This window comes from Artemia franciscana, chromosome 11 (assembly GCF_032884065.1).
Source record: "Artemia franciscana chromosome 11, ASM3288406v1, whole genome shotgun sequence".
In the NCBI taxonomy this organism is placed as follows: Eukaryota; Metazoa; Arthropoda; class Branchiopoda; order Anostraca; family Artemiidae; genus Artemia; species Artemia franciscana.
The window spans coordinates 5,567,962-5,592,371 of NC_088873.1; the positions used below are offsets into that span (position 1 = coordinate 5,567,962).

The 24,410-nt window shown below is 34.9% G+C and overlaps 1 protein-coding gene across 1 annotated transcript in view; it reads left to right on the forward strand.

Annotated features, from left to right (window-relative positions):
* The window catches only part of LOC136032725 (uncharacterized), a gene marked incomplete in the record, with an annotated part of 160,949 nt that overhangs the window by 50,247 nt on the left and 86,292 nt on the right, over positions 1 to 24,410 (forward strand). The window contains 1 exon segment of the mRNA XM_065713042.1: positions 11,726 to 11,860. Within this exon segment, the coding sequence (XP_065569114.1) occupies positions 11,726 to 11,860 (135 nt within the window).

Here is a 24,410-nt window from a genome sequence, read left to right on the forward strand (position 1 = left end):
GTGGGTTCCCTGGTGCGAAAACAAGGGAAGAGGAAAAAAGGAAGGAATCAATAGAAATGAAAAAAAGGGAGCTGATGCAAATTACCACCTTTGATCAACTCAAATCAGGCGACACAGGACACCCCAGACCCGACAAAAAATAGTATATAAGTACAAATGAGAGACCGGGAGGAACCATCCTTTTATACTAATTTTGGTACTTATCTCTTACAACCACCAGGCTCAACTTTTTGGTCTATGGTTTTTGGCACCGGTTTCCTTCTGTATTTTATTGTGTGCTCAGTGATAATCAGCTTAGCGTGATAAAGATAAACTACAATATATTTATATTGTAATTAAATATTTTAGTTGTTATTTCGGTTTGGTTGGAAACCATTTAAAATAATGCGTTCTGGGCGCTTGATTTCCATAATTATCTGTTATAGTTTCCATAATTTGTTACTAATGTATTTTATTTTCATCATTTTCTGGCATATTTCATTAGGGTTAACCTAGCTTCACTCCTTGAGTGTGGTGGCTATAAAAAATAAGTACCCTAATTTCAATTAATTAAAAAAAAAACTCGATCAATATACATATAAAAAAAGATCTGAAATCGTCATAAGCTTACGGAGAAATCTATCTTGGAGATACCCAAGTTTGTTGAAGCCACTTGAAACAGGTAATTAATATAATAATAATAATGGGAACAATAGTAAATCGCAGTATTTGGATGGGGCAGGGTCCAAGGACCCCCTTCCTTTTTTACTTACAAGCTCTTAATCGTTATTTTATGAGCTATAATTACGATTCTCCCATAATAATTCCTAGGTAATAATGCACGGAAATAATTATATGTCAACGTTGTAAACCCCTCGTAAGCCCTCCAATGTTTTGAATTTGAAAATAAGCTTTGTTAATTGAGTAATTAATAATTTAGGTAATTCGACTATTTGTATCAGGTATAGAAACTAAAGGCAAAAATATTACGCTTATTGTGATTTCTTCGCAACTTTGGTTGAGATTCGACAACTTGTTTTGTATGTGATATCAAGAATTTAGGAATCCATTCCCCCCGGAGGTTGACCATAAAGAGGATAATCCACCAAAAAGAGTCAACTAGGGCCCTTCTTCTTACTTTTCTTTCATTATGGGTTAGAGCTGAAAGCCCCGTTGTGAAGGCAATCATTCAAAAACCCTCCCTCCTTAGGCCCCCTCCCTCCCTCTCCTCCCTCCCCTTAGGTCAGATCGGGTATGGATTTATCAAAGACACAATTAGGACATTAGCTTTGAAATCCCACCGTGTCTGGTTGAGATACGACAATATTTTCTTGCAGATGCTGATGACAATAATATAGGGATATTCTCCACCTCCCATAATAGAGGCTAGACTATTTCCTGACTCCAAAAATATATGACCACTTAGAACACTTAGTCTGATTTCCACTAACTTTGGTCAGTCTTTTAAACTTTCTCCGAAGAGCTCTATTCGGCTTTTAGTCACAAAATGACAAAAATAGAACTCTCGCTGTTACTGCTCACCATGTTTGGTCGAGGTGTGACATGTATACATACTTATTGTGCCAAGTGGATCTATTTTTTTGTGTTGTTGTTTTGCAGAATGCTCCCACTATTGAAGCCTTAATGCGGCGTCCCATTGATTCCTGATGCAATTTCCTTTTCCTGATGCAATTTCCTTGCATTCCTTGGAATTTCCTTGCAAATTCTAAGTTGTTTCTCTATTTTTCCTCTTTCAAAATTAAAAGAGCCCTTTAATGAATGCTTGGAAATTTCAGCATCAACATCATTTGCTGATGAGAAGTAATACAAAACCGTTCTTTAGCTACGGCAATATATAAATTTTCACTCCTATGAAACACTTTAAATTCAAAGTCAGCGCCGAAGGGAGAAAGAATACGTACGAGAGATGGAAAGAAGAAAACCTCTTCGCCCACTGAAATGTCGGTTACTTCTGCCACTTCCAACTTCGAGGATCTCTGGGATCTGTCTGATCCATATTCAACGCCTTGCTCCCGGCCACCTTGCGGACAGGATCTACCGAGTTGCCCATTCGTTGCTGAACTCTCCGAAGGATTCAAAAGGGTTGAGGTCTAATTTGACTAGGTTCATCTGTTGTTCTTTTTTCTCTCCAACGTCTCTTTTAGGGGCTGAGAGACTCAACTAGACGTATTTGGGAATCTAGGTACTTGATTGGCTTCTGCAAGACATTTCCGAGCCGTTACAGGTGCTGTTTTTTTACTATGAGACGACATACCTCTGTCTACGCGTATTTCCAGTATTTTTGTGCTAGGTTTTCGGTGTTGCAGGTAAATTTGAAAAATTTTCATGCAGAAAATTATCAGAATTCATGTTTAAGCGCCTTCCGTGCATTTTCGTACTACTGGCTCATTGACCGTTTTTCGCATCCGCAAAGAAGAATGGTCCTGACCAATGCCGTATATAGATTCGTTCTATAATGGTGTGCGAAAGGATTCAAAAGCTATCTTCGCTATCTGCTGGATCCATCAGCGTCTGTAGATCCATCAGCGTCTGACGCTATCAGCGTCTGTAGATCCATCACCACAAAACTGAGAATCAAGCTATCTAAAACTATCAACTTTCTTTCAGGTTCCACTAGGTTTGCAATTAGCAAAGGATTCGAGTGGTTTATTGCTAAACATTCTGTCTTGTGTGTGTGCTAACTTAGAGACCGATGACATCTGACGATGCCAAGATCAATCCTTGCTTACTTGCCTGATTAACATATTGCAGTGATTTTCTTTTGATTTGATAGTCGTCAGGTGCTATGGGTGATTCATCGAATGAATGAATCATCCTAGATCTCTGTTTTCTGTGCTGTTTGGTTTCAGTCTAGTGGCCTATGTTGACTACTATGAATCTCTACGAGTGAAAGCTTACATGCTTAGGGCTAGGAAAAGTACCAATAGGCGACGAAGATATTGGATATACAAGATGTAGACAGTTATATTAAATACTGAGGTTTTGAACCAGATGCTAAGGAAAAGACAATATTTTTGACAGCTTGTGGTCCAGGACTTTACTGCTTTTTGGAAAATCTCATTTCACTTGCCTAAAAATCAAAAGCGAACGCTTGAGCCCTCCAATTATTAATAATAGCTGAAAAATTTAAATTTTACAAACGACTTCAAGATTAGAATCTAACAGTCTGTGATAATTATACTGAATTTTGTGGGTTCTCGACATTAATTGATTTTTGAAATCCTTTGGATGATATCAAACAGTTCGTGGTAACGAACTGTAGTAAGGAGCGACCCGGCTCAATAGTAACCAAAGCTCTAAAAAATTGAATTTTGATATCAATAGCTACATCAAAAGATTCGAATTTTAATGCTGATTTAAAATATATAAGTTTCATCAAGTTTAGTCTTACCCATCAAAAGTTACGAGCCTGAGAAAATTTGCCTTATTTAAGAAAATAGGAGGAACCACCCCTCAAAAGTCGTAGAATCTTAACGAAAATGACACCATCAGATTCAGCGTATCAGAGAACCCTACTGTAGAAGTTTCAAGCTCCTATCTACAAAAATGTGGAATTTTGTATTTTTTGCCAGAAGACAAATCACGGGTGCGTGTTTATTTGTTTGTTTGTTTGTTTTTTTTTCTCCCAGGGCTCATCGTATCGACCAAGTGGTCCTAGAATGTCGCAAGATGGCTCATTCTAACGGAAATGAAAAGTTCTAGTGTCCTTTTTAAGTGACCAAAAAAATTGGAGGGCATCTAGGCCCCCTCCCACGCTCATTTTTTTCTCAAAGTCAACGAATCAAAATTTTGAGATAGCTATTTTGTTCAGCATAGTCGAAAACCATAATAACTATGTCTTTGGGGATGACTTACTCCCCCACAATCCCTGGGGTAGGGGCTGCAAGTTACAAACTTTGACGAGTGTTTACATATAGTACTGGTTATTGGGAAGTGTACAGACGTTTTCAAGGGGATTTTATTTTATTTGGGGGTGGGGCTGAGGGGAGGGGGCTATGTTGGAGGATCTTTCCTTGGAGGAATGGGAGAAGAAAAATTCAATGAAAAGGGCGCAGGATTTTCTAGCATTACTATAAGAAAACAATGAAAAATAAACATGAAAATGTTTTTTCAAATGAAAGGAAGGATTAGCATTGAAACTTAAAACGAACAGAGATTATTACGCATATGAGTGGTTCTAAAAATACTTTAGCATAAAGAGCGAGGTATTTAGGAGGAGATAAATACCTCGCTCTTTATGCTAAAGTATTTTTAGTAATTTCAACTATTTATTCTACGGCCTTTCTGATTCAGGGATCATTCTTAAAGAACTGGGACAAAACTCACGATTTAGTGTAAAGAGCGAGGTATTAACGAGGGTACAGACCCCCTCATATACATAATAAAAATATAAGATTATGAAAGTTTGTTACGTAAGTTAATTCTTAAGTTACGTATATTTTTTACTAATAAAAATATTCGTTAAAAATTAAAAGTTCTGGTTGCATTTTTAAGTAACCGAAAAATTGGAGGGCAACTAGATCTCCTTCTCCACCCCTTATTTCTCAAAATCGTTTGATCGAAACTAAGAGAAAGACATTTAGCCAAAAAAAGAATTAATATACAAATTTCATTTTAATAATTTATGTGCGGAGAGCCAAAACCAAACATGCATTAATTCAAAAACATTCAGAAATTAAATAAAAAAAAATTAATTTTTTTAGCTGAAAGTAAGGAGCGACATTAAAACTTAAAACGAACAGAAATTACTCCGTATATGAAATGAGTTGTCCCCTCAGCAATCCCTCGCTCTTTACGTTAAAGTTTGACTCTTTGCCACAATTCTATTTTTTAAAACAATTAAAAGCTTTAGCGTAAAGAGCGAGGGATTGCGGAGGGGACAATCCATTTCATATGCGGAGTAATTTCTGTTCGTTTTAAGTTTTAATGTCGCTCCTTACTTTTAGCTATAAAAATTAGTTTTTTTTTTATATTTAATACTGTAAGAGATCAGTTTTAGACTCAGAGAAAGTGCTGAACATAGCAATCAGTATGGGGTCTGCAGCTAGGGTGTCTTAGGTCTAGGTGTGCTGAATGCCCAAAATCACAAAATAGAACAAAAATGGATCCGATGGAAGGATTAATTACGCTAGCAGAAAATTTTCTGGGTAAGTCTATAGAAGCTGTTGCGAGAAGGAGGCAAAAGTTAAAAAGGCATGAACATCGTGAGAATGTAAGCTTTTAAATATCACGAAATTTAGTATTTGTATAAATTTTCAGTTTTCGAACGCTGTGATGTGAGGGGTTATGTATTTTGAATGTGACTTCTTTTATCTTTTCTGTATTTTAATGGACTTGCTTAGTTTTTCTCCTATACACGTTCTAAGACTGAAGTAACAAGAAAAAAAAAAGATTTACTTTGTAAAAGAAGCCTTTTCATGTTTACATTTTTCTTTCTCAATCAATTCTCTTTTCTTTCTCTTTCTCAATAGATATCGTTTTCTGCTGAGTTTTTTTCCTCAGAACATTTAGGGGAACAATAAACAGAGCATAACGAATGATTCTTAAATGACTATAATTCCTTTTCTTCAAAATAACCAGTAAATGTGTAAAAACGTCACCTACATGTTGATGGTGAGGCTGATAGATCGTAATACATGGGGCTTTGTGTTTTTGGTAGAAGATAAAACATAATTTTTATAAATAGCCTACATATAACAGACTACTCCGATTTTATTATACCTACAACCGCATCATCATTGATCTTGTCGAAATCTCTAGACATCTTCTATTCAAGTTTTCTTGTTCAAGATTCAATCTTTTTCTAAATTTGTGAAAACAGAATAATTTACCTATGTCATGGTGGATCTATTCAACTGAAGTCTCAATTCTAGGCCACGTTCTACGGATGAAGGATGACAGATTACTGAAGATTGTCCTTTTTGGCCAACCGTCTGGGGCTACACGGAAAGCAGGTCGTCCTTGTCTGGGTCGGGAGGATGTCATAAATAAAGATTTAAAGGAAATGGGAACTTCCTGGGAGGGTGTAAATAGGGAGGCTTTAAATAGATCAGGTTGGAGGAGGAACGTCCGTAGCTGTGTTGGCCTCAGGTGGCTTGGTGCTGCAGTGAGTTATTAGTAGCAGTAGTAGTAGTATTAGTAGGTCTCAATTTTTCAATTGCAAGGGCAGTAGTAATTACTTTTTTTGATGTTCAGTTCTCTTACGGAGCACATTAAAGGATTGTAAGTGTTAACTTACATATCTTTTATATTTATTCTTAAATGCACTTAATTATGAGCTTTTTTGTGAACATTGTAGAATCGTAGAATTATAGATTGCAAGTCTATAATCTGAATTCGTGTGTGTTTTAGTTCTTTTGTTATTGTTTCCAGTCTGCCTTGTGTTTAAGGAGTGACATGGATTCAAAATAGCAATTGTTTATATTATCCAGAAGAAGATAAAACGTGAAAACTTCTCTTGGTTCAGTGTGTCTTTTTAGTTTCGCCTGTAAATGAAACTCCAAATCCTTTGGTGTTAACTGTTTGCTACTACTTATGTAAACACCAATTTATCACTCTACAAAATTGTGAAGAACTTTTGAATGATGGAAGGCTATGTGGGATTCGGTGGCACTTTCGCTCTGGCAAGTTTAGTTGATGCATTTCGTTGATACGTCCATTGCTTTGAATTTTATTTTTATGTCCCTTTTTTTTGTGTAGAAGAATCGGAGGGAACCCGGGCCCGTACATTAATTAAATAAAAAAACAAGTTTTTTTAACTGCAAGTAAAGAGCGACATTAAAACTTAAAACGAACAGAAATTACTCCGTATATGAAAGGAGTTGTCCCTTCCGCAACGCCTCGCTCTTTACGCTAAAGTTTGACTCTGTCACACCTCTACTTTTTAAAACAATAAAAAAAAATTTAGCGTAAAGAGCGAGGCGTTGCGGAGGGGACAACCCCTTTCATATACGGAGTAATTTCTGTTTAGTAATTAGTAAGACTAAACTTATATATTTAAAATCAGTGTTAAAATGTGATTCTTTTTATGTAACTATTGGTATCAAAATTCCGTTCTTTAGAGTTTCGGTTACTATTGGGCCGGGTAACTCCTCACTACAGTTCGTTACCACGAACTGTTTGACAATCTTAAAGTAAACGGGGAAATGCACAAAAAGTTGATAGTTGGGCCAGAACACATTTTTTGATTACGTCCATTTACCTTACAATAATTCTCTGGTCCTTCCAAAAAGTTCGGTTTTATGCACAAACACTTTGACTTTTTGTACGTATGAACGTATTTATGTCCTGTTAGGCTTCAGAGTTTACTGCTTTCAAATTCAACTTACTGAGTTGCAACTCAACTAATTCACAATGAAAAAATTTGGGAGAGTCATAAAATGTTTAACATGGGGGTAAATATACGTGGAGCCAAAAGTCACTGACCTATTTCAGTTCTAAATAACTTTTTTATTTTAACAGTTATATGCATGAAGTTTCAGTATCATAATGTCAAGGCGATGGAACTTGTTTTTCTATCACGTACGTATCAAACAGTTCGTGGTAACGAACTGTAGTATGGAGCGACCCGGCTCAATAGTAAACGAAACTCTAAAAAACGGAACTTCGACGCTAAAAGATGTATCAAAATAATCAGATTTTCATGCCGATTTTAAATATATAAGTTTCATCAAATTTTAGTCTTTGTCATCAAAAGTTACGAGCCTGAGAAAATTTGCCTTATTTTGGAAAATAGGGGGAAACACCCCTAAAAGTCATAGGATCTTAACGAAAATCACACCATCGCATTCAGCGTATCAGAGAACCCGATGGAAAAAATTTCAAGGTCCAATCTACAAAAATGTGGGATTTCATATTTTTTGCCAGAAGACAAATCACGGGTGCGTGTTTATTTATTTATTTTTTTCCCAGGTCCAGGTCCTTGAGTTTCGCAAGAGGGCTCATTCTAACGGAAATGAAAAGTTCTAGTGCCCTTTTTAAGTGACCAAAAAAATTGGAGGGCACCTAAACCCCCTCCCACGCTCATTTTTCTCTAAAGTCAACAGATCAAAATTTTGAGATAGCCATTTTGTTCCGCATAGTAAAAAACCATAAGAACTATGTCTTTGGGAATGACTTACTCCCCCACAGTCCCTGGGGGTGGGGCTGCAAGTTACACATTCGACCAGTGTTTACATATAATAATGGTTATTGGGAAGTGTACAGTCGTTTTCAGGGGATTTTTGTTTTGTTTTGGGGGTCGGGTTGAGGGGAGGGGGCTATGTAGGAAGATTTTTTCTTGGAGAAATATGTCATGGGGGAACAGAAATTCAATGAAAAGGGCGCAGGATTTTCTAAAATTACTATAAAAAAAATAAATAAACATGGAAAAGTTTTTTGAATTGAAAGTAAAGAGTAGCATTGAAACTTAAAACGAACAGAGATTATTACGCATATGAAGGGTTCTAAAAATACTTTAGCATAAAGAGCGAGGTATTTAGGAGGAGATAAATACCTCGCTTTTTATGCTATAGTATTTTTAGTAATTTCAACTATTTATTCTACGGCCTTTCTGTTTCAGGGGTCATTCTTAAAGAATTGGGACACAACTTACGATTTAGTGTAAAGAACGAGGTATTAACGAGGTTACAAACCCCCTCATATACATAATAAAAATTAAAGAATATAAAAGTTTGTTACGTAAGTTTATTTTAAAGTTACGTATATTTTTTACTAATAAAAAAATTCGTTAAAAATTAAAATTTACTGTTGCCTTTTTATGTAACCGAAAAATTGCATGGCAACTAGGCCTCCTTCCCCATCCCTTATTTCTCAAAATCGTCTGATCAAAACTAAGAGAAAGCCATTTAGCCAAAAAAGGAATTAATATGCAAATTTCATTTTAATAATTTGTGTGTGGAGAGCCAAAATCAAACATGCATTAATTACATAAAAAACTAGTTTTTTTTTAACTGAAAGTAAGGAGCGACAATAAGACTTAAAACGAACAGAAATTACTCCGTATATGAAATGGGTTGTCCCCTCCGCAATCCCTCGCTCTTTACGCTAAAGTTTGAATCTTTGCCACAATTCTGCTTTAAATAAAATAAAAGCTTTAGCCTAAAGAGCGAGGGATTGCGGAGGGGACAACCCATTTCATATACGGAGTAATTTCTGTTCGTTTTTAAGTTTTAATGTCGCTCCTTACTTTCAGTTAAAAAAAACTAGTTTTTTTATGTAATACCGTACGTTGTTCGGAACTAAATCTCTTCATAATTAATTTCCAGGATCTGAAAAAAAAGATATTAAGAAAATAAAAATCATAGAAATAAAAAAGATTTTAAAAAATAAAAAGGGTCAGTGACTTTTGGCCCACCCTTATATTTAGTCGGAAGGTTCAAAAGTACATTTTATTTTATGTATTTGTGTATTATATGTTACTCACTTGAGAAGTGAAGTTAGGTTCATCCTAATGAAATATAAAAAAATATGATGAAAGTACAATATTTTTGTAATACAATTTTGAAAACTACAACAAAGAATTATGGTAGGGGGGTCGCACAGAACTCATTATATTAAATACCTAACCCAACCAAAATACCGTCTCTATATATTAAATATTTAATAAAAATTTACCTACAATGTAGATTTTACGGGTTATTTTATGATATGTAGTTCCAAATTCTCGAAAGTGAATCATATAATACAAAAGTACCCTAAAAAGTTTAGCTTTCTTTTTCTCAAAGTTTTCCTAGGCAAAGTCTTTGGACGGATCAGAGGAGGATTTATTTTTGATTATGGAGCGAAGGAATAACTTTAAGATTGGTGTTAAAATTTGAGACAACCCGAAAGTTAGTGTGCGGGCGGGCATGCTTCTCAGGGCGTGGAAATATATGAAATGTCACGTTTTTAGACTCAATTAAGTGAAACTGTTACATATTCTAATCTGCGTAGAATGTCTTTCCTGAACTTCCTGAAATGGAACTAAGGTGCAGTTGTTAGCGCAGTGTTTCAAACATGGTTTAAAGACTGTTTCGAACTTGCAGAGCCTAATATCTCCGCTAAACTTTGGTTGACCCATTCATGATCTTGTCTAGGGTGATAGATGAAACACTTTTTCTCGTTATGTTTGAAATACTTATTTCGGATCTTCTTGTGCTGTAGCTAACAACGGCTCATCGCAGTACTAAGCCACTTGAATCCAACATAGCTGTGGACACTCTCCACTTTGTTTAGAGCTTTCTGTTTACTTTGTCCGTCCTTCAAAGTTTCCCTTTCCTCTAAATAATTGCTCATAACCTCTATTTATCCTATTTGAGAACGTTCTAGTTTTGACCAGTCCAATTGACTTCCTTTGACAACCTATAGAAAAAATATAATAGTTATTTGAGCTCATCTGCAAACAGATCATTGTGATAGTTCAAGACACCTCTTATTGAAATTTTAAAAAACAATTCCTTGCAGAGGATCGTGATGAACGAAATTGAAGGAAACGAAAACTCATATAACATTCTGGAAAGTCAGCAACAGCATGAGATAGAGAGTGGGCAATATAGGATACTGTTACATAAGGATCTTTGATGTTTAGCCTTCCAGAGCCTCATCTACAAGACTATCATAAAAACATCTTTTAATCCTGTTCATAAGAGCCGCTTAGCCGAGTGGTTAACACGCTAGACTTGAAATCCCTTGTCTATGAGAACAAGGGTTCATGTCCTGGCATCGCTGGTTATTTGATTTGGAACAGGGGCCAGTGGGGTGACTCTGTAGCCAGAGTTGACTCGGCTATTAATGGGATGTGGAGAAACCTTGGGGAGGTAAACAGTAAGGGTGTGAGAGATCACAGGATGACAATCATTAATTAAGTAGGCCCTAGAAGCCTTTGTCAAATGGGCCAAACATGGCAAGCCAATGTTTTGTTTTGGCAAGCAAAGTATAAAAATTAAATAATATAAACATGGACTCGTGTAGAGTACCCTTCACTACGAGTGCCAGACAGGGCACGTCAACTGTTTTGGTTGGCTTGCAACGTGCAAAATGAATAATGTAAATATAAAATATAAATATTACAAGACTAAAACTAAGTAATAGAATTCTTATTTGGCGTGTTTATAAGAAAACAAATAACACGTGGCATTTAAAACAAAATTGTGACATTAATTTGCTTGAAAGAGTTCTCTGAATTTTGTCCGCTAAATAGTTAATTGTTATATCACACCAAATAGTAACCTAAATAGCTATCCGCCACATGAGCCAAAAATGGCATGCTAACAGTTTCTTTTGGCGCGCAAGGTACAAAATAAGTAATATAAATGCAAAATATTGGACGAAATGAATCAAATAATAAAAATCTTTATTATTTTGCTATGATAAAGTGAATAGGAAAATAAATCATCAGTGTCGCCTTTAAAATTCATTTACGAAATTAGCACAAAAGAGTTGCCGGATTTTAGGACATAAATATTTTGTGCATCCTATATTTGAATTGCCAAAACTACCAAATTGCCGAAAGAGCGTCTCCAACCTCTCGAAATTGCCAGACTCTCGAACTTTTTTAAAATCTAATTTCTTTGGTATAGTGTAGCTGAAGCCAAGCTATTTCTTTTTTATTAATTACTTAAGCTCTTAAATTTTCTGTGGTAAAATCTTTCAAGACACTTCCAATAAACAAGTCTGTTTATTTTTGGAACGAGAACCACTTTGCTAAAGTAAGTCTGCCTGATTAATCTGTAATCCTTTTTTACAGACACTTAAACAGAACACAGAAGTGCGAGATAGTGGAGCGACTGAAGGATGTAAACTAACCGATGTCTGTAAAGTTTCTCGAAAGGAGTCGGTGGCCACCCAAACTCCCTCCCGATCTGGTGGAGAAAAAAAGAATGTAGGTAGCATTTCTAGTATGCAGGGCTATCCACTCAAAACCAACTTATGTAGATCTTGAAAAGCTACTTGTTTCACCAAACCTGGCATCCCTTCTACCCCAACGTGTTGCCATACTTTGTGTTATACCTGGCATACTTCTGTCACGCGTGACGTATGCCTCCTGGTGTACGCGGTTTTTGAAAGTGGGATCTCTCTTCATTCTGATTAAATATGGTTTTTCCAAACGGTTGGCTGGTGTATTTGATTTGAGTTTAGGATCGATGTTTTGGTATTAAATGGACACTCCCCCTCTCCGTGGAGTGTCGAGGTGTTTGCTACTTCACTTTTGTTAGTTTGTTTGCATTACTATGTTAGACCTAAAAAGGATGTTAAGAAAAGCCGACATGAAAATGCCTAAATTATTCTTCCACCTTTTTTTTGAAGATTCTCTCCTATGCTAACAACAAAGAATTTAAGGCACCATTTACATTTTTTTTTGGAGGAAGGGGATTTAAACTACCCAATACTTCACTTTTGTTAGTTTGTTTGCATTACTATGTTAGACCTAAAAAGGATATTAAAAAAAGCCGACATGAAAATGCCTAAATTATTCTTCCACCTTTTTTTGAAGATTTTCTCCTATGCTAACAACAAAGAATTTAAGGCACCATTTACATTTTTTTTGGAGGAAGGGGATTTAACTACCCACATTTTAAGAAGAAGACCCAAGTTTGAAAAAATTATGGTTTACTATAAAAAGAAGCACCATCATTTCTTACCATATAAATGTTTTGGACATTCTAAAGATTTTGTTTTTGTTTGACTCTTATTTTCTCTGGTCAGAGACTTTGATTTATTTATTATTTTTTTTTTTTAATTGTTCGCCCTTTCTTTTTCATTTTTGGTTTGAAATATGTATTGTTTTTAATCAACATAAGTAAACATTCTGAAATATTTAGGTGGGGCCAGGTAGAAGACCCCGTGATGAGAATTTTATGGGCCCCCTGTTTGTACTGAAAAATGTAGTGCTTATGGATGAATTGAGAAATTTTTCAGTAGAATGAAGGGGCAGGAATAGAGAACAGAAAAAAATATGAGCTACTACGAATTTGTACTATTATATAGTATGCAGAAACAGTGTTGTCATTTCGACACTATTCCTTTCAAAATTACACCTTTTCATCTTAGATGATATGTTGACACTTTTCGCCAATAAATAGTATTTTTGGGGGAAAATATCCATTTTAATTTGGAAGGTGTGAAAGTCAGCAAGCTCATGTGTATTTTGAACGCACCCACGAGTAGGAGTCGTATTAAAAAGAAAAAAAAAATCTAACCCCAGGGTAGGATTCAGGGTGACCACAAAAACTCTGCTCATTAGCATTGTAGCCAGCTTGTAGGGAGAAGATAGCACTAATTAACTGATTTTAAAGATAGTTTGAGCATTGGAAGCCAGTATTGAAAGATCCATCCGTTATTGCTCTTTTATATTATTAAATAAAAAGAAAATCTTCTTTAACTGAAAGTAAGGAGCGACATTAAAACTTAAAACGAACAGAAATTACTCCGTATATGAAAGGGGCATTTCCTCCTCAACGCCCCGCTCTTTACGCTAAAGCTTAACTCTTTCTCTTAACTCTACTTTTTAAAACAGTAAAAAACTTTAGAGTAAAGAGCGGGCGTTGAGGAGGAAAAGCTCCTTAGTTAAGCTCCTTTAGTTAACCGGGTTACTTATGTAACCCGGGGGTTTCTTATAATACCCCGGGTTACTTATAATACCATATATATATATATATATATATATATATATATATATATATATATATATATATATATATATATATATATATATATATATATATATATATATATATATATATATATATATATATATATATATATATATATATATATATATATATATATATATATATATATATATATATATATATATATATTAAAAAGCGAGGTCCTTGTTTTCGGCAAATCTGTCGGTGATGTCGGATGCGTACAGTTTGGAAATCAGAGTGTTCAGTTATCTGCTAGTATTAAGTAGCTCGGTCTCCCGATAGGGGATAATGTAAAAACGACAAGGGCTCTCCTTATCTCTCATCTAAGCGAGAAGCTTAGAAAAGCGTTGGGTACGCTAGTTCGCTGTGACAGCAGGCGTTCTCGCCCTTGTCTAAAACGCTTTCGCGATTGACTCCATTTTGGAATACGTTTACGGCTACTCATAACAAGACTATTAGATCAGTATATTTTCGTTTCGCCAAAATTCTCTTGTGTATACCCCTATGGACTGGAAAAAAAGGACTAGTGTCAGCCTACAGGTTAACTAAAGGAGCTTTAGCTACGGGTTAACTAACGTCGCGGTCGCTATTTTTCTAGGCTTGATACGACAAATACCCTCCATCCTGCTATGTGTTAGCAGAAATATTTGAATCTGTTCCTGTTAGTATAGTCTAATTTGTGATTGTGTTCTTCTTTTTTTGTCTTTTTTCTCCTTTTCTTTGTCATTTCATCTACTCCATATTGATCCCTTGTGTGTTTTTTTGGGCAATAGGACAATAATGATGTATATATATATATATATATATATATATATATATATATATATATATATATATATATATATATATATATATATATATATATATATATATATATATATATATATATATATATATATTCAATTACCCATGTCAGGGTCGTTACAAACCAAAATGTATGGGGGGGGGGTGTGTGAGGAATTTTAATGACCGGCTGGTCATTTTTAACGACTGTTTTTTTATAATTACCGTAATGTTCGTTTCAATACCATATGTGAAACCACTGCACGAGTTGGTAAAACCTCTTCATTTACTGACCGAGATTGAGATTTCGGTATATGTCCCGTCACTATTTATGCGGAAAACTGTGGCACCATCTGTAAATTACAGCAGGAGTCGGTAAAACTGCTGCGTTTACTGACCAAGTAAAAAATGTATTCACAAAGTTCGCAGGAACGGGTTGCTGATCAACAATCTTTATTCAATATTTTTTATGGGATGGTGGAAAGTGCCTCTTATAATAGAATGCTCTAGTTACGTGTTGTTTATTGATCTGGAATTCCATATAAGAGACAGACTTCTTAAAACTAATAAAACTGTCAATCCGAGGTTATATGTGCACTTGAAGAAATATATTCTTTAGTATTGAAGTTTCTAGCACGGATTAATGATATTCCAAACTTATTTTGGTAAAAACAAAATGTTATTAAGGCCGCGCAAACGTCCAGAAATTATACTCTCTTTTCAGTCCTTTGTCAATCGCGGCAAATCGACAAACACTCAAGGTTATCAGATTTCACTGCCGTCATTAAACTCAAGGGGTTTCTCACTGAAAATTATGATTAATGTATATTCATTCTTCGTAATTCGACAAGTAAATAGGAATATTTATTTGGAAAAGAACTATTATTCGAGGAGAAAATTAGAGAAATTATTATTCGAGATTTTTTTTTTTTGGAGGACGGGGGTTCAACTCTTACGAAAGAAATACCAAGAAAACACAGGAAAATTAAACATTTCGCTGAGAAAATTAAGCATTATACAAATTTAAGGTGGGTGAATCCCTCGCCTGCGTGTGTGCCTGTGGTCTGGTCATCATTATTTGCCACGAGACGCGGTATAAAATTGTGGAAATTACAAATAAAAAGTACATATTTTCGGGTTTTTACTTCATGCAGACCTATTTAGAAAAATATAATATAAATAATTGCTCGCAGCGAAGTGACAAATTTATTTCATTTTATTAAAAAGTTCGTGGTAACGAACTGTACTAAGGAGCGACCCGGCTCAATAGTAACCAAAACTCTAAAAAACGGATTTTTGATACCAATAGCTACATGAACAAAATCGCATTTTAATGCTGACTTTAAATATATGAGATACCTATCTAAAATTACGAGTCTAAGAAAAATAGCCTTATTTTAGAAAATAGAGGGAAACACCCAATAAAAGTAATAAAACCAAAATTACACCCATCCGAATCAGCCTATCAGGGAACCCTACCGTGGAAGTGTTAAGCTTCTATCGGCAAAAATATGGATTTTTTTTCCAGGGGTGATTATATCGAACCAGTTGTCATAGAATGTTGCGAGCGGGCTCATTCCAAAGGAAATGAAGTTATATACAAGTGATTTATATATAAAAAAATGAAGTATATAGAACCCTTTTTAAGTGATCTAAAAAATTGGAGGGCACCTAGGCCTCTTCCCACGCTAATTATTTTCCCACAGTCGACCGATTAAAATTCTGAGATAGCCATTTTATTCAGCATAGTCGAAAAACCTTATAACTGTGTCTTTGGGGACGACTTATTCCACCAGAATCCCCGTGGAAGGGGCTACAAGTTACAAACTTTGATCAGTGTTTATATAGTAATGGTTATTGGGAAATGTACAGACGTTTTCAGGAGGATTTTTGGTTTGGGGGGGGGGGGTTGAGAACAGGGGGTTATGTTGGGGGAACTTTCCATGGATGAATTTGTCATGGGGGAAGAAAATTTCCATGAAGGGAGCGCAGGATTTTCTAGCCTTATTTCAAAATAGAACAATACAAAAATAAATATGAAACAGTTTTTTCAACTGAAAGTAAGGAGCAGCATTAAAATTTAACACTAACAGAATACAGAAGTTCGTTACGTAAGCTAACTCGTAAGTTACGTAGATCTTTTACTAGGAAAAACGTTCGTAAAATATTAAAAGTTCTAGTTGCCTTTTTAAGTAACCAAACTTGAAACTATTTTCAAACTAAAATATTTGAAACTATTTGAAACTATTTTCAAACCACATTTTGAAACTATTTTCAAACCACACTTGGAACACTTATGCTTATTCCTTTTGCCCTCTTGCATCAGTCGACAACAGTGACATCCACTTTGCAATAGTAGGCTACCAGCAGTGTTGCCAGATATTTGGCTTAAAATTGCCGTGACATAATTAACGACCCCCCCCCCCCAAAGTTCCAATTTGAAAAATTCAACGTGCAACCGGCTCAAAAAGGCGCCTAAATGGTGCAAACATGCTGCATCTGGTAACTCTGAGTACCAGTATTTGTATGTTCTTATTTGTGTTACCCTTAGGTTCACACAGACCTGACCATTACGAAGGGGTCAGGTGATTTTTCCCTAGAAGGAGGGAATGAAAATACTGACAGTTCACATTTCGGCTACTTTCGATTTTTTAAATAATTCTTTCAACCCACACTAACTGTAAATCGAATCATGCATAAACTATTTTAACTTGTATTAATTTGTAATTGTATTACAAACTGTATTTGTATTGCTTTTATAATTTCCGAACCATGTACTGTATAATTTGAATACTTTAAACGTTGCTCTGTTTATTATTATTATTATATTATTATATTTTATTATATTATTATATTATATTATATTATATGAAATATATAAAATTATATAAAAATTATGTAAATTAAATTATTATAAAAATAATTAATAAAAAATGTAATTGAAATTTAATTAAAAAATTATTAATTAAAAAAAATGAATAATAAAAATTAAAATTATATAAAAATAATATTATATAAAATATTATTATATTATTATATTGTATTTTATTATTATATTTTATTATTATTATTTTAAAATATTATTATTATTTTTTAACATCATAGAAGACTAAGACCGTTGATTATAATTATTGTTTTTAACGTCATATTGTCACTGTTACGCCCAATGGTCGTGTCTAATATTTTAAACTTCTAAGGTAATTCAAATGGTAATATCCTAACACGATATAAAATATGGTTTGAAATTTAATTAAAAAGGACAATTTTTCAACTGAAAATAATGAGCAACGTTAAAACCTAAAACGAACAGAAGTTGTTCCGTATCCGAGGGGGGATACTCCTTCCTAAAAATTTGCTTTTTACGCTGCTGTTTGAGTTTTTGCCCAAATTCTTCGAGAAAACTGCTAAAACACAATGGCGGTTGCATTTGAATACGAAGTATTTTTAAAGAACTTTTTCTTTTTTTAATGTTGCTCCTTACTTTCAGTTGAAACAACTTGTCTTTTTATTTAACTAATATATCATATATATGTCTTTTTAATTAACTATATATATATATATATATATATATATATATATATATATATATATATATATATATATATATATATATATATATATATATATATATATACATATATATATATATTATTGTTACTTTCCAGCAATCATTGTATACACTCAGGAAAACTGCTTAACCTTGAAATTTCTATTAAACCTTTATAGGTTCTGTATGATTAGTTTATAATTACAGAGCATTAGTGTAATCGTCACACCGTGAATCGTATTGATGTGATTTAACTAAACATAGCAAAAAATTTATCTTTTATGTACACTTATATGGTGGTCCTTTCATTTTAAATGGAGTGAAACCAATTATGGACCGGTAAATTTTGTTCTTATTTAACTGAGGTAATTATAATGGTTAGCTGACTAATGAGTACCATATATAGGCGGTGTATTGTAACCAGAGGCGTGTCACTAGGTGTAATTTCATTCATGTTCAGTTTGTATATTAATTCCCAGGTAGCAAAAATTATTGCTTTCAGATGAAAAAATTGTTTGCGATCTATTGAAGCTAAATATTGAAGCCATATGTATTTCCTGGATCAATTTTAACTGCTTCCTAAGCTTTACAATACAGCTAGAAACCTCGTTCAGGAAACTAATCATTCAGGAGTTATCCCTTTACTTGATCATAAATCACTGTATGTTCTTTCATGTGCATGTTTTACTTTTTTCTCAGCTTCGTGGCGATCTCCTCCAGCCCCTAAGTGTTCCACTGTCTTTTACCTCTGATCAAAATAATTATTAACTTTATAATACAAAAATCTTTTTCAAGTTCCTTTTACTCCTTCTTCAGTCAAACGGGGATTAGTTGCACGAAGTTTGAGCTCCATGGGGCTCCTGTTAAATAGGGGTTCAGTTGCACGAGGGGTTTAATTACAAGAGGGATCGGTTCTCGGGTTCGGTTCTACGGGGTTCAGTTGCAAGAAGGATCAATTAAATGGCTTTGAGTTGTACGGGGTTCAGTTAAATACGGTTCAGTTGCACGAGGGCTCAGTTACACGGGGGTTCAGTTGCACGAGGGTTTCATTACAGGAGTTAAGTTTCAATGGAACTCTTTTGCAAACACCGAGGACAAAGTTTTCTTGGACACAACAAACATTCCCTTTTCCAATAAATCCTGCATGTAAAAAATTGGCAGATTGCTTGACAAATCGTTTATTCTTCATTCCTTGCCCTGGGAGCTCCTCTGAGGGGCGTGGCATACCTACAGGTATAATTGTTAGACCTTTTGACTTTACTGAATAAAAGTTCTTTTCAAATTGTCTATCATTGTTGAGAGGGAACCTAAAAAAACAAGTGGCCTTGTTGCACTCCGATTACTTTACAACATTCCCCTTAACATGCCCTGAAGTTTCAACTTAATACTCCTCTGCTGTTCCTTAGATATTATCGATACACCTCTTTAACAGCCGTCAGTGCACATAGTGTGTTTTGATAGTGTTCGATATCCCCCTCAACATTTCCTGAAAGTTTCATCTTAATGCTCTCAGCCTTTTCTGGAAATCTAGGGTCAAACGTGCCTCCTTTTCCCAATTACGAACCTTGTATATAAACAGTGGGCAACTTACATGACTTACAGCCCTTGTCCCGGGGTCTGTGGGGGCACGGCATCCCTGGAGGTTTAGTTGTTAGTTCTTTTTCAAAATCTCAATTAGTGCTGAGGGGAGGGGGCAAGGCCATATCTAGGATTTTGTTGGGGTGTTGTTTTTTCTGGGTGGGGGGGGGGGTCACAAAACATTTGAAAATGCATGACAAATTTTTTTATATGCATTTTGCTACTTTTATAATAGTCGGAAAAAATTTCATGGGGAGGGGTGAAGATCAATCCAGTAACCCCCTGGATTAGACCTTAGGAGCGGCATCTAAAAAGGACAAGATGAGTTTGGTGGCCCTTCAATCACTCTTTAACATACTCCCTACAATCCTGAAAGTTTCAACTTAGTACCCTCATCCGTTCCTTGGATTTGCTAATGCGCCCTTTTGACAACCAGCATAAGCATAGTGTGTTTTTGTTTTGTTCGACATCCCTCTCAACATTTATGTTTGAAGTTTCACCTTAATACCCTAAGCCTCTTTGGAGACCCAGGATCAAATATGTCCCTTTTCCCATAAAAAAAACAACATTTTATGTAAGCAATGAGCAACTTGCTTAACTTACATCCCTTACCTCCGAGGGCCGTGAGGGTTTATTTCAACCCCGGATGCATGGTTGTTTGGCCTTCGGATTGTTTTAGCAAAATGGCTATCTCAAATTTGATCAGATATTACTGAGGGAAAAGGGGGATGGCAGGGAAGCTGAGTGCCTTGGATCACTTGTGACTTTCAAAAAGGGCACTAGAACTTTCAATTTTCCTTCAAATGAGTCCCCTCTGAAGTTTATACGACCACCCCTTCCATTTGAAATGGTCTGAAAAACAAAACAAAAATAGTGCAATGCATTCAAGTCTTACAGTCTCTGAAAAAATGTCACAGCTTTATGGTGGTCCTTTTCATTTTAATGGACTGAAACCAATTATGGACTGGTAAATTTTGTTCTTGTTCAATTTTGGTAATTATAATGGTCAGCTGACTAATGATTTACCGTATATGGGTGATGTTTTTTTTTAACCTAATGTGTATAACCACTTGTAATTTCATTTATGTCCAGCTCGTCTAATAATGCGAAGGTAGGAAAAGCTATTACTTTCTGTTAAAACGTTGTTTGTAACTTATTAAAGCTAGACAGTGATATACAGAGAAAAAGAGAGCTTGCTTGTAAAAAATCTGTCTCAAAAAAAGTTTTTTTTTCTTTTTACTGCCTTAAAATATCACACACACAGAAAACAGTGGGGTTTTGCGTTTTTTTTTATTGGATCGAATTTGACATGACAACAAAGTATAAAAAAGCAGAGGCTGTTCCTTGCTTCCCTTTCTTACATACGCTTCATGTATAAGGAGGGTTGCCACCACGGTCAGTTCCAGGGCTGCCACCCAGTGAAAAAAAAAAACTAGATTAGTGACTAGAAATCACTAGAATTATGATATTCTTGATCATTGTAGTAAATAATGGTTTTGTTTCTTTACCATGTTCTATACAAGCACACCTACAGGAAGGGGGTGAATTTAACCACCTAAATGTGGAAAAATACATTTAGGTTGATATTTGTTTTTTTCTCAAGCGAAATTACCCTTGAAATTCTGAGAAATGCTTTTTTGCATCTTTATGCAGAGAATAGAACAAAATCCTTGCTTACTCCCTGTGTTTTACCGAATTGGTACCCTTGGCTTATACCCCGATCACTGAAAATTGGTTATCGGTGATCCAATTTAAATATTTGCTTTTTCTTTTTAATTTTTTCCTTGTTGGTCCAAAAACCTAGTTTTTTCTCCCAAGAAATATTTAAACTATTTTGTTTTTACTCAAGTTGAGCTAGTACAATTACTGGGACACCTGCGACAATTTTGAAAATGGCCCCACCTTCACAAATTTTTGTAAGCATCGGTCCCATTGCTTCTCTAATATAAAAAAGGGGTACTTGTTATTTATACGGAACACACCCAAGAAGAACAGTTATGTCAATCCTAATGAAATGTGCCAAAAAATGATAAAAATATAATATTTTACTTTATGTAATAAAATAATTTGGTTTATACTTCAGTAAATTAGGGCGTTTGGGGTTAAAGTAAGCTAATCTTATCCCCCCCCCCTTAATGTGAAAAAATATAACTCAAGTTATACAAGTTCAATGCATTCTATCACCCGTTATATGTCTTTGTTGCTATGAAACGGGTTTTCACAGATCGTGATTATCCTTGTTATCCCTAGCAAATTATCCTTAGCATACTTTCATCCTCAGACCTTTCCTCAGGGGCTGTGTGGGTCATGTTCAACCTACAAGTATAGTTTTTGAGCCTTTCAACTAGTCTAGACAAGATAGCTATCTCAAACTTTGATCGACCATTTTTTAGAGGAAAAGGGACGTGGGAAGGGGGCTAGTAGCCGTTCGATTCTTTGGTCAAATAAAAGGGACGCCAGAAATTTTAATTTGCGTTAAAATGAGCCCTCTCCCGATGTTTTAGGACCGTTGGTTCGATACGATCACCCTTGGGGAAAAACAAATTAACACGTTCCCCGTAATGTTTCTTCTGGCAAATAGTAAAAAATTCGACACTTTTGCAGATATGGGCTTGAAACCTCTACAATAGGGTCCTCTGATACGTCGAATCTAATGGTTTGATTTTAATTAAAAAAATTCGACTTTTAGTGAGTGTTTCCTTTCTTTTTCAAAAATTGGGAAAATTTTCACAGTTTCTTGGCCTTTTATGGGCAAAACTATGCTTAATGAACCTCACATATTTGAAATCAACATAATAAGCCGACGATATATCGATTTATATAAAATTCCATTTTTAGAGTTTCGGCTACTATTGAGCCTTGTTGCTCCATTTCTACAGTTCTTTACCATAAACTGTTTGATATGATAGCACCTAAATCGGGAAAACGTAAAGAATATGACATTATCTGCGCTTAGTAGGTGTTTCAATTACCAATAAGAGAATTTGGAGAATTACTGGAGTTTCGATCAGATTAAAATCATTAGACAACTTCTCCCAACCGACTTCAATCATCAAATCAATTTAATCAATCTAGTTATATTACAGCTCCTATTATAAAAAGCACTAGTCCTATTTTCTTTTCAATGATTTCTTTTTTCATTTAGAAAATTATATTTAATGTACACCTTCTTATTTTTCAATGACTCCATTTCTTTTCTATTTGTAGATGTAGAGGGTGTATTCGTATCCACAATTCACGCCACTTTTTAACAAAGGTTTTAACAGAAAAAAAAATCTAATTTAAAACTGCTAGATTACAGAGAGAAAAAACCATAAATATGAAGACTAAAATTTGACCTGAGCAAATGTTGTGAAATAGGAAGTATAGAGCATTTTTGCAATTTTGCTATTAACCTATTATCTTGATAATAACGCTCTGGGTTTATATCTGATATGGTGGGAAATCGGAATTTTCAAAGGCAGTATAATTGCATAAATGCGAATCTGGAGCAAATTAGGAATTGTAGTGAATTACTAATTTGTGCATTTTTTTATTAATTAGCTTCTTGTTGGATTTTTTCGTGTGAATCATGAATCTACGGGGCTACGTTGTGAAAAATCACTAGATTTATGAAAAAACCTCTAATTTTAGAACAATTTCACTATAAATCACTAGCTATCACTTGGCATCATAAAAAATCACTAGAAATAGTGATAAATCACTAGGAGTGGCAACCCTGGCCAATTCCTAAAGTTTTACAATCGCCCAAATCTCCGTGCCGCGGAGTGATTTTTGGTGCTACAATAAATAAAAAAAAAAACTGTCGTTGCGTACGCGTATGGTTCGTTTACATCCACTTATATTAGTTTTTAGGTCAATTTTTAATCTTTTCATACAGTCCGAGGTAGCGAACTGTAAGTAAGGAGCGACCCGGCTCAATAGTAACCGAAACTCCAAAAAACGGAATTTTAATGTCAATAGATACACCAAAAGAATCGGATTTCAAATGAGTTTCATCTAGTTTATTCTTGCCCATCAAAAATTGCTAGCATGAGAAAATTTACTTTATTTTCGAAAAAAAGGAAAAAAAAACCTGTAAAATTCATAGAATCTTAATGAAAATCACACCGTCAGATTTAGCGTATCAGAGGACCCTACTGTAGAGGTTTCAAGCTCTTATCTGCAAAAATGTGGAATTTGTATTGTTTGCCGGAAGAAAGATCACGGATGCGTGTTTATTCGTTATTTTTTCTCAGAGGTGATCTTATCGAACCCAACGGTCCTAGAAAATCGCGAAAGGGCTCTTTCGAACGGAAATTAAAAGTTCTAGGACCCTTTTACGTGACCAAAAAATTGGAGGGCAACTAGGTCCCCTCCCGTGTTCATTTTTCCCTAATTCACTCGATCAAAATTTTGAGATAGCCATTTTGTTCAGCATAGTTGAAAAATCTAATAACTACGTCTTTGAGCTATCTAATAACTACGTATTTGTCCATGATTCACATATAGTATTGGTTATTGGGAAGTATACAGACGTTTTTGGGGGATTTTTTGTGGTAGGGAGGGTGGGATGGGGATAGGGGTTATATGGGAGGATCTTTATATGGAGGAATTTTTTGGGGGTGGGACATTTCTATGAAGGGGCGTCGGATTTCCCAGCATCATGTAAAAAACGATCAGAAATTAAATTTAAAAAAAATAGTTTTTCAACTGAAAGTAAGGAGCAACATTAAAACTCAAAACGAACATAAACTATTACGTATATGAGTGGGTTCGCCCCCTAGTCTTTTTTTTAGTACTTTCAAAAGAGCTATGTATTCTAACTAAACGGCCTTTGTGATTCAAGGGTCGTTCTTAAAGAATTGGAACAAAATTAGATCTTTAGCGTA